Source organism: Pelophylax lessonae, assembly GCF_965119305.1.
Source record: "Pelophylax lessonae genome assembly, chromosome: 4".
NCBI classification, from domain to species: domain Eukaryota; kingdom Metazoa; phylum Chordata; class Amphibia; order Anura; family Ranidae; genus Pelophylax; species Pelophylax lessonae.
This window is the reverse complement of record NC_138771.1, coordinates 533,974,029-533,989,577: the sequence shown is the minus strand read 5'-3', so window position 1 is coordinate 533,989,577 and position 15,549 is coordinate 533,974,029. Positions and strand designations below refer to the sequence as shown.

At 45.2% G+C, this 15,549-nt stretch overlaps 1 protein-coding gene across 1 annotated transcript in view; it reads left to right on the top strand.

The window, feature by feature from the left end:
* Positions 1–10,739, top strand: part of YARS2 (tyrosyl-tRNA synthetase 2) — a 29,316-nt gene extending 18,577 nt beyond the window's left edge. The window contains exons 3-5 of the mRNA XM_082257182.1: positions 941–1,096; positions 9,375–9,545; positions 10,528–10,739. Of these exons, the coding sequence (XP_082113308.1) occupies positions 941–1,096; positions 9,375–9,545; positions 10,528–10,687 (487 nt within the window). The 3' untranslated portion in view covers positions 10,688–10,739. The remainder of the gene's footprint in view (positions 1–940; positions 1,097–9,374; positions 9,546–10,527) is intronic.
* Positions 10,740–15,549: the final 4,810 nt, after the last annotated feature.

The window sequence follows — 15,549 nt, the reverse complement described above, 5'->3', positions numbered from 1 at the left end:
GACCTCTTAGCACCATCTAGTGTACAGAGTTTTTCTTGCAGATCAACTAGTATTTTGCTTGGTTATTTCTCAAGTCCTCAGCACTGATGTTTGTAAAGTTGGTGTGACAACCTATTTGACTTCTAGTTCAGATTAGAAGATGAATGCTTATTCTGATTGATTGTTTAAAGGGGTATTAAACCCAAAAGCAAACACTTATTATACCACAGTTTACCATTCCTTAGATGTGATGGCTGCATTTGTTTTATTTTTTAGGCTTTCTTTCCTCTATTTTCACCTGTTTATCCAGCCAGTAAGTCTGTTGTTTTTCAAAAGTACAAGCTCTCTTGCAGATACAGCAGTTTGAGGGATGAGACTACCTATTTAACACTGACAAGCGTGCTTTCAACTTTCTGGTTTATTCATGTAAATCTGTTATCCCAAAAGTAAAATAAACTGTTGCTGTAACTGCTGTGTAAGCTGGAGTTGGCTGCAATTTGTTAGTGTATCTAAATCTGCTAGTACATCTAACCATCTGCTAGTACATCTCCCCCCCCCCCCCCCCCAGATTAACAGTGCTACTGTCCAAAGGTACCCCTGTGCTCCTTCATCCAGGGTAGGGGCACTTTTATAAAAAAAAGGTGTGTTACTGACAAGGTCACAAGGTGAAAACGTAAGGGGTATAAAAGCCAAAAAAAGAAAACTAATGCAGCCACCACATAGAATGATTGGTGAAAAGTGGAAAGAATAATGTTTGCTTTTAATAAAGGTTGGTGTTCATTTCCTGGAAAAAATCAGTGAGTTGATTTTAATGAATTGGAAATGATGCATTTACAGACCAAAGATGTAATCTCCTGGCACTTAGTGCTTCATTATTTCTTCATTATTTCTTGTGGCAGAACCCTCACTCTGCACCTGCCCGCCTATATTTACTAATAGTGTAATTCTTTTAATTTTGCAGCTTCCTAAAGTTCTTCACATTCATCCCGCTGCCAGAGATTGAGCACATTATGGAGCAGCATACCAAGGAGCCGGAGAAGAGAATCCCACACAAGAGACTGGCTGCAGAGGTGACAAAACTGGTCCATGGCAAGGAAGGTTTGGAGTCCGCCAAGAGGTGAGAGGCCACATCTCTCTGTAGATGCTGCTTTCTTCTCCTACACGATCTTCTTGGCCAGATTGTAAGAAGAAATGTCTGTTTTTTTGTGAGATAATCTATTGAAGTTTTGCGTTCATGTTTCGTGCGGGTTTGCATTTGTTTTTTCGAATTGTACTCCAGGGCAGCATCTGAGAGATAGGCTCCTCCCACCTGAAACAGGAAACACAATAGTCCACCATTATAAAAACATCAGTCATACCTTCTTCCTTAGTTTGATTGTGTTTTCTCCGGATCCACAGGAGCTGCAACAGTTTATTATTTTCCCAGTCTCTGTGCTAACTGCAGGGGACTCCCTGGCCAGCCTCCCATCCAGCTCAGCAGGCTTTGGGTAGTGCAGGCCAGTGGCAGCATATTGGGTTAAGCTGCCCCTGCCGCAGGTTTCGCCCCTATGGAGGGGTATGCAACCATCCCCCCCTGCTGGAAAGGATGTCAATTTCATCTCCCCCAAAAATTTGCACCTGGATTGAGCCAGCTATCTGGTCACCATATCTTCCGGGCACTAGTACTAGCTATCCATGGGCCATACCTCTGGCCGATAGAGCAAATGGGTGTCCCTCGCTGCTGGAGGAGCAAGAAGGTGGCGGGCGTGTCATTTCTGGAGCCACGTGGCACTTCTGGTGACGCACTTCTGGTCTGCAGCCATCTTGGGGAAGGCGGAAGTTGGGCGATAGAGCGGGCAACTTCTGCTTGACGTCCCTTCCGGGCAGGGGCACGGTTTTTGAAAAGAAAAACGAAGAGAAAGATGGATGGGCTTTTTTTCCCAAGGAATTAGCAGGCTATAAGGATACCAGGAGAGCAGATGGCAGTGCAGGTATGTCCACCAATCTGCATGGGGTCAGCTGGGGGCGGGGCTGGAGCTGTGCAGGAAGCAGGTAAAAGGCCCCTATGCAGGGGTTCTTTTCTGAGGCTGACCATGTCGGATGCTTAGCCACCCTACCCGGCAGATTCTGCCTGTCAGAACAGCTCCAAGGTAAACCAGAGCACTCTGGAGTCTCCTCTGTCTTTACCTCACTACAAACGGTTATTCATGTTTGTGTATGGCAACCGCCTGTCTCACTGGGTCCTTTGTGCTTATTTGCAGACAAAGACCCCAGAAAAGGGCAAAGACCAGCAGCAAGGCATGCGCCTCTTGCGGTCACAGGTTTCCTCCAGAATGGAAAAAGCATTATGCCAAAAATACATTAGCAAAATGGTTGCCAAGGAATCACAGGGGTTCCTTTTAAAGACATGCTCAACTCCTTCAAGAAGGAAATTAAGGGCACGATTGGGCCCCTACGTTGGGCAATAGAAAATCTGAAGGTTCCAACAAGTTCCTGCCAGACGAGCACCCCATCGACCAGCAAGCCATCCATCCCCTCGTGCAGCAGGAAACCAATTCAGATAGCCTGGAATCAGAATCTGAAGATGGCCTATGTTCGGACTCAGCTGACGAAGACACAGCATCAGAAGGCACGCTTTTTCCCTCAGAAGATGCTGACAGTTTACTAAGAGCCAACTTTGAAACTGTTCTGGACAGAACTTCAGCCAAAAATAAAGGGTTTCCTCAAACCAAAAAGAAGCAGGGGGAAGTGCACTTTCGTCAGTCCAGGAAATGTAATAAAGAAACTGGACCAAAGAAGCGCTGGACACAACAAAACAAAAAAGACCAGGGAGATTTTATCCTCAAGCCTTCTATTCCAAGAAACAGTAAGCAATGATGGTCTCCAGGTGGGGGGCAGACTGGCATCCTTTGGTCATCCATGGAAGAAAATCACAAAAAACGGATTTGTTCTACGTACGATAGCAGACGGTAACTCAATAGAGATTTCCACTCCCCCACCCCCCCCCCCCCCCCAAACCAAGTACCTGGTGACAACATTCCTTAAAGGCACAGACCAAGTAGAGGCATTCCTTTCTGCATTAGAAAATCTAATGAAACAAAAAAGTAATTTGTCATGTACCGCCGGAAGAGGAAAAGACAGGAGTTTATTCGCACATATTTACGAGGAAGAAGCCATCAGGCAAGCAAAGGCTCCTACTGAACCTCAAACCACTCAACAGAAAGATGAGGTACAGGAGATTCAGGATGGTCTGTCTACTCGATCAGGAATATTCTTCCGGCAGGAGTATACATGGCCACAGTAGATCTGCAGGATGCGTATTTACATGTGCCGAGAAGAGTCATTAGAGATACCCAAGATTTGCGGTCCAGGCAGGGTCCAGCTACCACTCTACATTTGCAGTACACAGCTCTACCTTTCGGTATCTCTTCTGCACCCAGGATCTTCTCGAAAATAATGGCAAAAGCCCTAAAAAAAACCTAAGACAGCAAGGCATAGGCGTGGTGCCATATCTAGACAATCTACTGTTCTTCGTCGAATCATCAGACAGACTGGAAGCCAATCTGCACAAAAGCCTCTCCTACAAAGCTTAGGATGGATTGTGAATGAAGAAAAATCACAATTAACCCCAAGCCAGAGAGTCATATACTTAGGGAAAATCTTGGTTATTTTGGCATCTAGTATGTAGCCTGACGGAGGAAAAAGTTGGAAAAAAAAAGGAAACGATAGTATCCCTGATAGGGGCCATATTCATGACCATCAGACGGGGCATGGCAGTGTTGGGACTAATGACGTTCTCAATCCCAGCCATCACCTGGGCACAGCTCCATATGAGACCTCTAAAAAAATCACGTTCTGGCCCTAAGGGATGACAACCCATCATCCCTAGAGACGAATATTTTGATTCCTCGTTCAATCAAAAGAACGCTCCAATGGTGGCTCAGCCTGCTAATTTACCTCGAGGGATGCAGATGGACACAGACCGATCCGGTGCGTATCGCTTCGGACACCAGCACTCTGGGTTGGGGAATGCATATGGTGGATCGCTGCGTACAAGCAAAATGGAACCCCCACTGGTCTCAAGCATCCTCAAACATGAGGGAATTAAAATCAGTAGAGGAGGCGCTAAAAAAGCTTTCCAACCAGCCATTCAAGGCAAAGATATCTGGATTCAGTCAGACAACGCCACAACTGTGGCATACCTGAACATACAAGGGGGAACAAAATCTACTTGTCTAATTGGTCTGACGAAAACACTGTCATAGGGCGAGAGAAACATCAGATCCATCTCCGCCATCCATCTAAAGGGGAACTGACAACACACTGGCAGACTTCTTAAGCCGAAAACTCATAAAACGGATGGAATGGTCCTTTAAATCAAGAAATCTTCCTGTGGATCACCTGCGTCAAAAATAAATACGAAGCTCCCAAAATTTTTCTCTCTAAACCCCACAAATGGGAACATCGGAGTAAATGTGTTCAACCAAAGCTGGGCTCTCCAACTGTGTTATGTATTCACCCCCAACTGCCCTAATGCCAAAGCTGGTACAAAAGCTCAAGGTAGAAAGGGCAACGGTGATACTTATTGCACCCCATTGGCCTCAGAGACCATGGTTGTCACTTAAAAAAAAAAACCTCAGTACTCAACCACATCTAACACTTCCAGATGTGTTGACCCTCCTATCACAAGGGCCAGTCAACCACCTGAACCACAAGGTCATGAAGCTCTCATGAAGCCTGGTTCCTGAAAGGGTGAGGCTACAGAACAAGGGTCTGTCAAACAGGGTGATTGACACTCTCTTAGCCAGCAGAAAACCCGTGACTAGAGCCATCTACGAAAAAGTTAGGAAAAAGTTCGTCTTATGGTACGAGAACAATGGAGACCCCGACAAGGGGACTATTCCAGCAATCTTAGATTTTTTTCAGGAAGGAGCAGACAAGGGCATTTCACACAACCCATGAAGTTCAGCAGAACTCCGACATGGGACCTCTCCACAGTACTTAAAGGATTCCTCTCCGCGCCCTTTGAACCATTGGAGGAATGCTGAGATAAGTACCTTACACTAAAAACCGTACTCCTGGTGGCACTTATGTCAGCAAGGAGATTTAGCCAAATACAGGCTCTCTGATACACAAAATTATTCTCACACCAGACCCAGCCCTCGTACCAAAAGTCTCTTCAACTTTCCACAGAACTCAGGGTGTGGTTATCCCCTCTCTTCCAAGTTCGATGGATAGCAAGAAAAGAGACACAACAAGCTAAATGTAAGAAATATATATATGTGTGTGTGTTTTTTATATATAATATATATATATATATATATATATATATATATATATATATATATATATATATATAATATTATAAATGTATGCACACACACACACGGCAATGGTCATGGAACTTTAAATGAGGTAGGTCACTAGATAGATACACCTTAAGTACAAATAATGATTTATTACAAATTCCATAACATACAATTATGCATTAGAGTAATAATTCAACCATTTACAGTAAAAATTAACATAGGGAAATCCATATATGATAAAACACCACATGTATAGTAATGTTCATAAAATACACAGTTGGTATGTAAATGAAAAGATATATCTTGGCATCTCTGGAGCTCTACGTGTTTCGTAGATCCTAGTAAGGTCCACTCATCAGGAGTTTGATGCAACAAGGTGTCTATAAATTAGTAAAAATGTCATGTAAGTTTCAGATGTAGAAAGGAGATGTAATTTATGGTACTCCACAAATAAAAGGGAGGATGTCAAACGAGTAGCCTTGCTGCTTACATGTGGGCATAAAAGAGTGGGCCCAGCATCTGAGAGGGGAAGTGGAGGCACCGAGAGACGTCCATCCCAGGGCTGAGGCGGGAATAAACTGTCCAGGACATCTGATGCAGATGATTAGATGTAAGAAAGATCCTGATAGCTTACCTCGAGAGAACTTGAGATTGACGAAAAACGACCACACTATTCATTCTCCATGCAGGATGCAACAAGGGGAAGCCGGCCTTGAAAAGTAAGATAGCCAGATGGATAAAGCTTGCTATTCAGGAGGACTAGCAAGCACTTATCCTTGCCCTGCCAAATGGAGTCCTAGCCCAATCGACCAGAGCTTGGGCATCATCAAGCGCAGAAAGAGTCAAAGGCGACACCGGAGCAGATCTGCAGGTCAGCAACATAGTTGAACTTCAGGACTTTCGCAAGGCATTACCGCATTGACCAGCTGTCTTGTCAGGACCAGGGATTTGGCAGCAAGGTGATCCAGACTTTATTTCCTCCCTAGTAAGTATTGCTTGGTACATCCTCTCAGATGCTGCCCTGGAAGACAATTAGAGAAAAAGGCGCTTTTTTTGTATGCTGTGAGTTAGCAGAGAACAGCTCTGCACTTTATGAATTGTGGAAATGCCGGAATAAGATCGGAAGCAGGGTGGAATAAAGATAGTAATGTTTTTTTTTTAACGGTTAATCGTAAAGCTCTACCCTCAACTCTTCACCCCGTCTCAGCCAATCAGGGGAACCCTTGTTTTTATTTATAAAAATACAAGGCATCTTGTAGATGGTTGAGCAGTGCTCAGCCCAACACTATTTTATTCTGGAAACCGAATGGGAAGTCCCCACACCACTACTGAAAAACACAGCACTGTATACTGTATATAATGCAACCAAACCATGTAATAGTGGGATTCTGATTTGCACCTGAAAATGGTACATCACACTGTTAAAATTTATTAAAGCTTTATTACAGTGTGTTCAAATACCAACAACGTTATGTTCACTTTAAAAAACGTTTACAAAGCAGGGGTAACTGCACCAATAATTGTGTACAGAGTATACAAGCCAGCCGATGTCAAGGTTAATGCGCTTTATGGGATTATCCACATCTTCAGGACCAAATGACCCAAGCTGGTATCACAGATATCCGAAAACTACAAATACAAAAAACACTTTTTAGAAACATGTTTTAGAAAATAACACTCTTTAAATAAACAGAAATTACTAGAACATATTAATATTATAGCCTATCCTCCTTTAAGAGAGGTACGGTAATGGAGTAAGCAACAAAGAGGAAAAAAAAGGGAAGATATAAATATTTACATGTAATATTTACCTCTTTTGAAAAAAAAAAACGAAACCCAGACTTTAGACAAGGGATCCAAGGGGAACCCAGAACCATCCAAACCCTGCCGACCTGTGGAGAGGAAAGGTCCCAAAAGCGCTACGGAACAGATTGGGAGACCTCACAGTAGGCAGGATTGTATGCTGCATAAATATTAAAGCAGAACTTCACCCAAAAGGGGAAGTTCTGCTTTAGGCACTCGTCCCCCACTGCTCTTGCACAATTGACACATTTGAGGAGGAGGATGGGGGGGAGCAGGTACCAGATGTTGACAGGTACCTGCTTTCCACTTTCACTCGGCAACGGAAGTTCTCCTTCCTCCTCCCCTGCAGTTGCCTGGGACACTGACCGATCCCAGAAGACTGCATCAACTATTCATAATGCGCAGCGCGACTCGCGCATGCATAGTGGGCTCCAGGCTGTCACAGCTAGGTACCCATAGTGAAGATGCCGGCGCTGCCGAGGAAGGACAGAGGGTGAAGATGGCTGGGCTGAGTGCACCGCTGGACCGTGGGACAGGTGAGTGGCTGTTTCTTAAAAGTCAGCAGCTACACTTTTTTGTAGCTGCTGGCCTTTTTTTTTTTTTTTTTTCTTTTTTGATAGGTGGCTGAAGCTCTTCTTTAGCGAAAGGATGTATGGAATAGTAGTAAAATTCCATGTTGTTTGCAACATGTAAATCAAAAATCATCATAAGACATAAAGTATAATAATGTTGTAAACAAAATGAAAAAAGGTAACAAACTAATTCCATGTAATTTAAATGAGTTCAGTAAGGACAGACGTGCCCATGAAAAGTGTATATCCATGTAAAAGCCTTTAGGACTGATTAGTGTTTGGTTAGAGCATTAGGGCTCTTTCACACGGGCGTTCCGATCAGATCCGCCTGTCAGTTTTTTAGGCGGATCTGATTGGATGCCCCATTCAGCCCTATGGAGCAGCGGATGTCAGCGGTGACATGTCCGCTGCCATCCGCATCCGATCCTGTCCGTGAAATCCAGACGGATGGAAACCCTATTTTCCATCCGTCCTGGGGATCGGATGAGAGCGGACAGGCGGTCCGCTCTCATCCGATTCCCCATAGAGAGCAGCGGGGCTCTGACACCTCCCTCTCCGCACACAGTGCGGAGACGGAGCTGTCATCCGGCGGCTCAGCGGGGATCGGCGGATCGATCCCCGCTGAGCAGAGCACGGTCCGCAACGGAATGCGGACCGTGTGAAAGAGCCCTTAGACTAAATGAAAAAATATAATACCATGTGGCATACCATCCCATAACTTAAATAACCTTACACCAATACAGCAGAGAACACCCTCAAGATGTATGTTTGGAAAAAATGGCGGTTAGGAACTTCCTGCCCTCTTCTCCCCTCTTTATACCCTTACACCTGGGCCTTACTTCCCACAGGCCAGCCACATGTCCTGGGACAAAGGTCTCCTGACTTGTTAAAGGCCCGGGGCATATGGACGGGCTCCCACCTCACCACAGCCACCTGGATACCAAAATCTGTCTGGAAGGCAGGTGCTGTGGGCGGGATGGTGCCGAGCCAAGTTATACTGTAGCTAATGCTACTTACAGTTTATACAAATACATTACTTTCCTAATATCACACCTCAGGAAGCCATACCCCTGAAGCAGTCCTACAGATAAAATGAGTGTCAAGTTTTACTGATGAGATTGCTTTCAGAATGCAGCCTTAGTTTCTTTCAAGGTGAGATTGTGGTATTAGGGTCTAGATGAGCATAGGTGGAAGGCTGGCACCCAGGGCTGGAGGAGCTGCACAAATTAGGGCTTGAGTAGACTTTTTTTCCTTAGCAGATTTGAATTTTTGCAGAACCCTCCCTAACAAATGCTTCTTGGCACACACATACACAAGCTGTGCAGTAGCCACTCTATCATTACCCCCATTGTCTACTTTAAATGATCAAAGCTTCTCTTTTCATCAATTTGGGCAGCTTGGTGACTGAAAAGTTATCACTGTGAGCTTGCAGTGCTGGCTGTAGTATCCAAACACATTACTCAGTAGGTTTAGTTAGGTTACTCTTGGTCCCCCAGCTTCCCACCAGAGCCAAAAGTTACATGCCAGTAGGTTGCCTGGTCTTAGACTAAATTGCCTGCAATGTGATTCCACTTTGGCAAATCCCCACCTGTGTGGTAAAGAAAGAAAGTTGGGCATAAATCTAGAACCTAGCCCTGTTAACAAAAGTAACTCAACAGAAAGAGCAAAATGATAGCCCAGTAGTGAAGTAAACAATTTGGAAAGTCTGATCTTTGTACTGCTTTTCCTTCAGATGCACACAGGCCCTGTACCATAGCAGTATTGACGCTTTGGAAGCCATGTCTGATCAGGAGCTGCAGGAGCTCTTCCAGGAAGCCCCATTCACTGAAGTGCTGCATGAACCTGGTACTAGGGTTCTAGATGCCTGTCTGCAAGCCTCTGCTATCCCAGAAGGTGCCCGTGGGTATGTATATTTATGTATGTTTGGTCCCCCCGAAACATCCTGCTGATCTTTATCTTCCACACATACTAATGTGACATAGTCCCTAGCAGATGTAGAGTGACTGTTGCAGGAAGATTTCTGGAGTTCCTAATGCTGCATTGCTTAAAGTTGGTAAAGGATAACCATCTGTATCACCAGCTTGGCTAAGGTGCCATGGTCAGCCTTGAAGATTTTTTTAGTGAAATCTTTTTCTTTTAAATCACAGCAGGCAAAGTTCCTTCTGTTAGTGATTGCTGAACAGCCACTCACTTGTCCTTGGATCCAGCGCTGTGCTTGGCCCAGCCAGTTCTACTTTGTGTCCTCTTTCCCCGGCGCCGGCATCTTTACTATGGGCACCCAGCTGTGACAGCTTGCAGCTTCACAACCGGGTGTGCACGGCGCTGTGCACTGTGAATGATCCCACAGTCTTCTGGGACCTGTCATGTGACCCAGAAGGCTGTGGGAGGGCGAAGGAGAACTTCCACTTCCGATGGCCTAGGCGTTCAGAGCAGAAGTGGAAGAGGTTACCTGTCAAAGTCAAAATCGGGTACCCACTCTCCCCCCCCCCTCCCTCCCCAAAAGCCCCATTTCACAAACTGGAGTGGGGGAGGAGGCCCAATGTGGAACTTCCCCTTGTTGGGTGGCGCTCCGCTTTAATTTAAGTGACTGCACCTGTTACAATCACTCGTCTCAAGTAAATATTGAAACAGAAGCAGGGAGCCCTTTGCATTACAGGTTGTCAGGTACAGCTTTCTCCACAGCAAGAACAGTGATCAGCACAATAGTCCTGTGTGTGTCGCACGAAAGCATTACAAAAGTAATGTGCAGTGATTATTTAGACTTTAGCCTGTTGACCTTAGATCAGTGAAGGATAGGTTTTCCCTATTGTATGCTTTAATTGGTATTGTGTTTTATATTGTGCTGACTATATAATACATTTTATGAGGCATGTTTTCTATTCTAGCTTTGAAATAATCAGCAAAGGTGGAGTCCGCTTCAACCACAAGAAGGTGACCAATCCAGATGAAGTTCTTGTGCTTGGTACGCACATTCTCAGGAATGGACTTTCTCTCATTAAGGTGGGGAAGAAAAATTTGTACATTGTGAAGTGGCTGCAGCTGTGAAGACAGAACACTCCATATGCCCTGTGTGTACTGGAGGAATACCCGACCGTGCTAATGCATCCAGGTTGTATTAAGGTGGGGAAGAAAAATTTGTACATTGTGAAGTGGCTGCAGCTGTGAAGACAGAACACTCCATATGCCCTGTGTGTACTGGAGGAATACCCGACCGTGCTAATGCATCCAGGTTGTATTAAGGTGGGGAAGAAAAATTTGTACATTGTGAAGTGGCTGCAGCTGTGAAGACAGAACACTCCATATGCCCTGTGTGTACTGGAGGAATACCCGACCGTGCTAATGCATCCAGGTTGTATCTACGACTTATTACTCTCACTAAGTGAGAAACTGTTTTGTGCATAATTGAAACTGTATTATAATAAACTGGATCAGTTGAATTTTTAAACAAAATAAAGTTTCCAATGACTTTGATTTCTGAATAGTGGCAGAGGAAGGTTCTTGTCTGATGTTCAGGACATGATTTGGTTCAGTAAAGAGAACCCATGATTTTTGAATGTTCAGGCTGGCCTGTTGTCCTTGCCTTATTCCTTAACAGATCTATAATAAGTTTGTAGCCAGTAAGGTCGGGGCATCCAACATTGATGCTATGGACCTGGGTAATAAAACAAGAGGTGAGGATGATGGCTCCTGAGCTTCTACCCTAAAAAAGGAAAAAAAAAAAAGAGTTATAATATGCCTTGGACCTCTCCAGCATTTCTGTCATGACAGGTTAATGTAATTTGTGCTATTTTGACAGTCGGAGCAAAAATGGAACACCTCACCCCCTTGATGAGCACCTTCACTGCACTCTTCTGCACAATGCCACAAAACACTTCGATCAGAAGCTGTCAGCATGCACACATGCAAAAATCTGCCATCGGTATCTGCCTGCTCCCAAATGCCTGGAAAAGTGCTGTGGCGCATTTGCGTAAGCGCCCTTTTTAATTTTTTTTATTTTAGCAGCCGGAACAGATGCAGGTCACAACATATATTTACCATTTACAGTGCATGGGGTTCTGCGTTAATGATGTATTAATAGATACAAAGCTATATCTGCCTTGAGTCTAGCTTTAGGTATTGTACTGGGTGCCCATTATAATTTCCCTTTAACCGCACATAGGAAGAGAGAAGAGGTAAGATAAAGCAGCCGGTTGCAGCAAGTCAGAGACACAAACTGTTGCACGACCATTTTATTTACAATGATAAACATAGACCTGTAAGAACATACATGGAGTCTCAGTACTGAAGTGACAGCTGAACCCTGCAAGCAGAGTGTTCCCCTCTCTCACACATAGACTGGAAGTAGACAAACAATGATGGATGTGCCACAGGTCCCTTTATTGTATGACAAACCTGGTGACACCTTAGGAGGTGAAGTTGTGCCTGAAACAAAAAAAAGAATTCAGCTAATCCTACAGCTACCTTTTTAGATTAGATCTTCTTTTTTTTTTTTTTTTATTGCGGACTATTTAGTAAGTGTGCTAGGAGTTTTTTTTTCTTTGCCAAAATTACACTGAACAAAATTATAAACGCAACACTTGTTTTTGCCTCCATTTTTTTTTTTTGAGCTGAACTCAAAGATCGAAGACTTTTTCTATGTACACAAAAGGCCTATTTCTCAAATATTGTGCACAAATCTGTCTAAATCTGTGTTAGTGAGCACTTTTCCTTTGCCGAGATAATCCATCCACCTCACAAGTGTGGTATATCAAGACGCTGATTAGACAGCTTATTATTGTCTTAGGGTGGGGGGTCAACGCATCCTTGGAACTGGATACCTGCATCTGGAAGAGGCAGGCAGCTGAAGGAGGACCAAGATGGAGGCATGGGACCTGCTGTGTGATACCTGAATAGAGGATCACAGCAGGATAATGCTGGATTCGCTGTGCAGGTGAATATGTGCTATGAAGAGTGCTACAGCACTGTGAGTAAGTTGAAAATAAACATGGCTCGTGAGGGGAGTTGCTGAGTACTGCTTTATGACTAGAGGCATAGCTTGTGTTGAAAAGATATAGTGAACCTGTCCCTAGATCATGCACAATAAAGTATACTACTAGTGGCCGGTATGTGTCAAAAAGAATGAACATGGACCCCTAGTGGGCTGTATGCGTCACATACAGTAGACTGACCAGGGACTCCTAGTGGCTGAAGGAAAGAAGAACAAATATACTACATTGGTGGAGGTGCTTGCATTAATCAGCTTTTTTAAAAAATAAATATGTAATAAGCCTTTCATCCTCAATAAAAAAAAAAAAAAAGAAAAAAGTTGCTTGCAAGTCCTCAAAAAGGGCACTGGGCTTTAATTTGTTTTTGAACCCTTTTTCTGCCAGAGCCATTTTTGCATGCTTTTCTTTTCGCTTATGTGCTTATCGAATCATTTTAGGCCTGATGATTAGCTAAAAACACCCCAAATGATATATTTTCTGAAAGCAGAGACTCTGGAGATTAATATGGTTGGTAGTTGCAATTTTTTTGTTGCACGATATTAGCGCAACATTTTATCAAGTGCAATTTCTCTTTCGTTCATTGGACACATCGCTCCATAAATCATAACTGCTGGGTTATAATGCCTCCTCCAGGAGTATGACTAGGCGGAAAAAACAAATAACACCTGGCTATGCCAATGGGCCTTCCTCAGCTGGTATATAACCCCCCTCTCTGCTCTAGCTAATCAGTTTTAATCTGTCTAGTCAGGAGTAAGGACCTAGGCTCCTAGCTGGGATCTCTGGTCCTAGCAATTTTTTCCCCTTCCTTACATCTTTTTTTTCTTTTTTTCTCTCGGGAGATCTACAATCAACTGCCGGGCTGGGCATTGTACATGTCTTTCTTGGCTTCAATAAACCTATATTAAAAAAAAAAAAAAAAACTGCCGGACTGGGCGAGCAAGTGCAGACCGCAGCTACGCGCTAGGTCGGCTGCGTCAGTCTCACTGACAGAGGCTGGCCTGTGAGTAAAACATCTCGCAGGGTCGCATAGGACCGGGCGTTGGTCTGAGTCACAGCGGTCCCAGGGCAGAAAGCTCCCCTACTTCGGTGGTGAGGATTCTGTCTGATGCAATACCCACACCGTGGAAAGGTAAGTACAGTCCCTCCTCTCCTCATTTGGTGTTTTTTTTGGGGTGGACGCGGGTAACCTCCAGGGATGGTCAGACCTGCCTGCAGGTTTTCTCCTCCCATCCTTAAATCCCTCAGTGAGCTGCGCTTCCCCCACTCCCTTTCCCCCCTGTCTGGACCTAGAGTCTGGAGTGGGGATCCCAGGGCAGAGGATGCAGCGGAGACCCCTGGGGTCTCCCCCGCTATCCCCACTTTTTAAGGGTCCTGGGATAGTGTTTATCCTGCCCTGTTAGTCTGGAGGGGTCCCAGTGTAGGAAACCTCTAGGTGCATGCCCTACTGTTTGCAGTGTGGGTATAGTGCAGGGGGGCCACAGTGCAGAGATCGGTGCAGCGGAGTTTCCCCTTACGTGTGTCCTAGCTTCAGGGGGGTCCCCTTGCAGAGGGTGCAGCAATGCAGAGGGAGCAGGAAAGAACCTGGCAGAATGCTTCAGCATCTGTAGCTGATGGCAGCCATTTGTCCTTAGTCTGGCTGGTCTCCAGCTGGTGGCCATATTTGTGTAGCATGATGATGTCATGGGAGCCATGTTCCCTTAGTCTGGGAGACGCTGGAGATGACCAAAGCCTCGGGGGGATGCCGAAGCTCCTCCTCTTCCTCCTCAGTTTCCTCTTTCTGTGCCTGGGACATATGAACAGGGATGGCATCCATGGTGATGTTGGGTCTGAATTCTTGGTGCTCCTCTGATCTGTAGGGTGAGTCCTTAGGGGTCCCTGTTATCTCTCTCTCTCTCTCTCTCTGCTGATAGGTACCCTGAGCCTTGGGGGGGGGGGGGATCCTTTAGTGGTGCCAAAAGATAGTTTGTGTACTGCAAGATCTTTCTTTCCTTATGGAGCCAAAGGATCAGGATCTCCCCCACTGACCCCCTCATGGAGGTGGCAGGTCCCTTGGAGGTCCAGGAGGAAGCGTCCCCTGCCTTTCCCTGCTCAGTCTGTCTCATCTGATTCTGAGCCTGATGCCACCGTGGACGCGGCCTGTCACTTTCCGGTCGTGACGTAAAGGATTAGTGCCAAGGACTTTTGTATACATATGGACTTTGTTATGGACTTTTTCATGTGTATATGTGTATCAGACACTTATATTGTCTAAGGTAGAAATCGCTGGCTTTCTTTTGTTTCACTTGCGCCAGTATACATATATGTTGAGAGTTTGATAGTCAGCACCACCTGTCACACTTCTCATTGAGGCCAAATACTTGGCTCACAGTTGCAATGCGGTCTCTCAATGTAAAATTGCCATGCGGCAATTTAAAAAAGTAAAAAAGAAAAAGGTGTCAGGAGGCGGCAGTAGCGATGTTATAATAACCTGCCATGGCTGCAAAGCAAATTGTAGGTTTGTGGGGGGTTAGGGGCCCTGTCAGGTAGGTTGTACAGGCCTCCTGATTTCTAACAACAGCCCTGATTACATCATTAAGGGTATCACGGAGGGTGTGGGGGGGGGGGGAGTACCTTCCTGCCGTAGTCTGGGAAGGGGAAGGAGCCTCGTCGCAGACGGGGACCCTCCTTCTGAACACATAGAAAAAATGTTCATGCTTCTGGGACGGAGAATAAGGGAAACAGATCTTTTAAACCTTCTCTGGGCGGTTACAAGCATCCTTGGTCTGGTAAGCCTAGAGCTAGCTTCTCCGGACCCACAGACAAGACCCCTTCAGCATGAAGGTCTGTCCTCACCCATTATTGGGGTGGGGGGGGGGGGGACATCTTCGCTGGTTTCCGGCCTTGTGGACCTCCTTCATGAATGTCAAGGGAATCCACAAAATG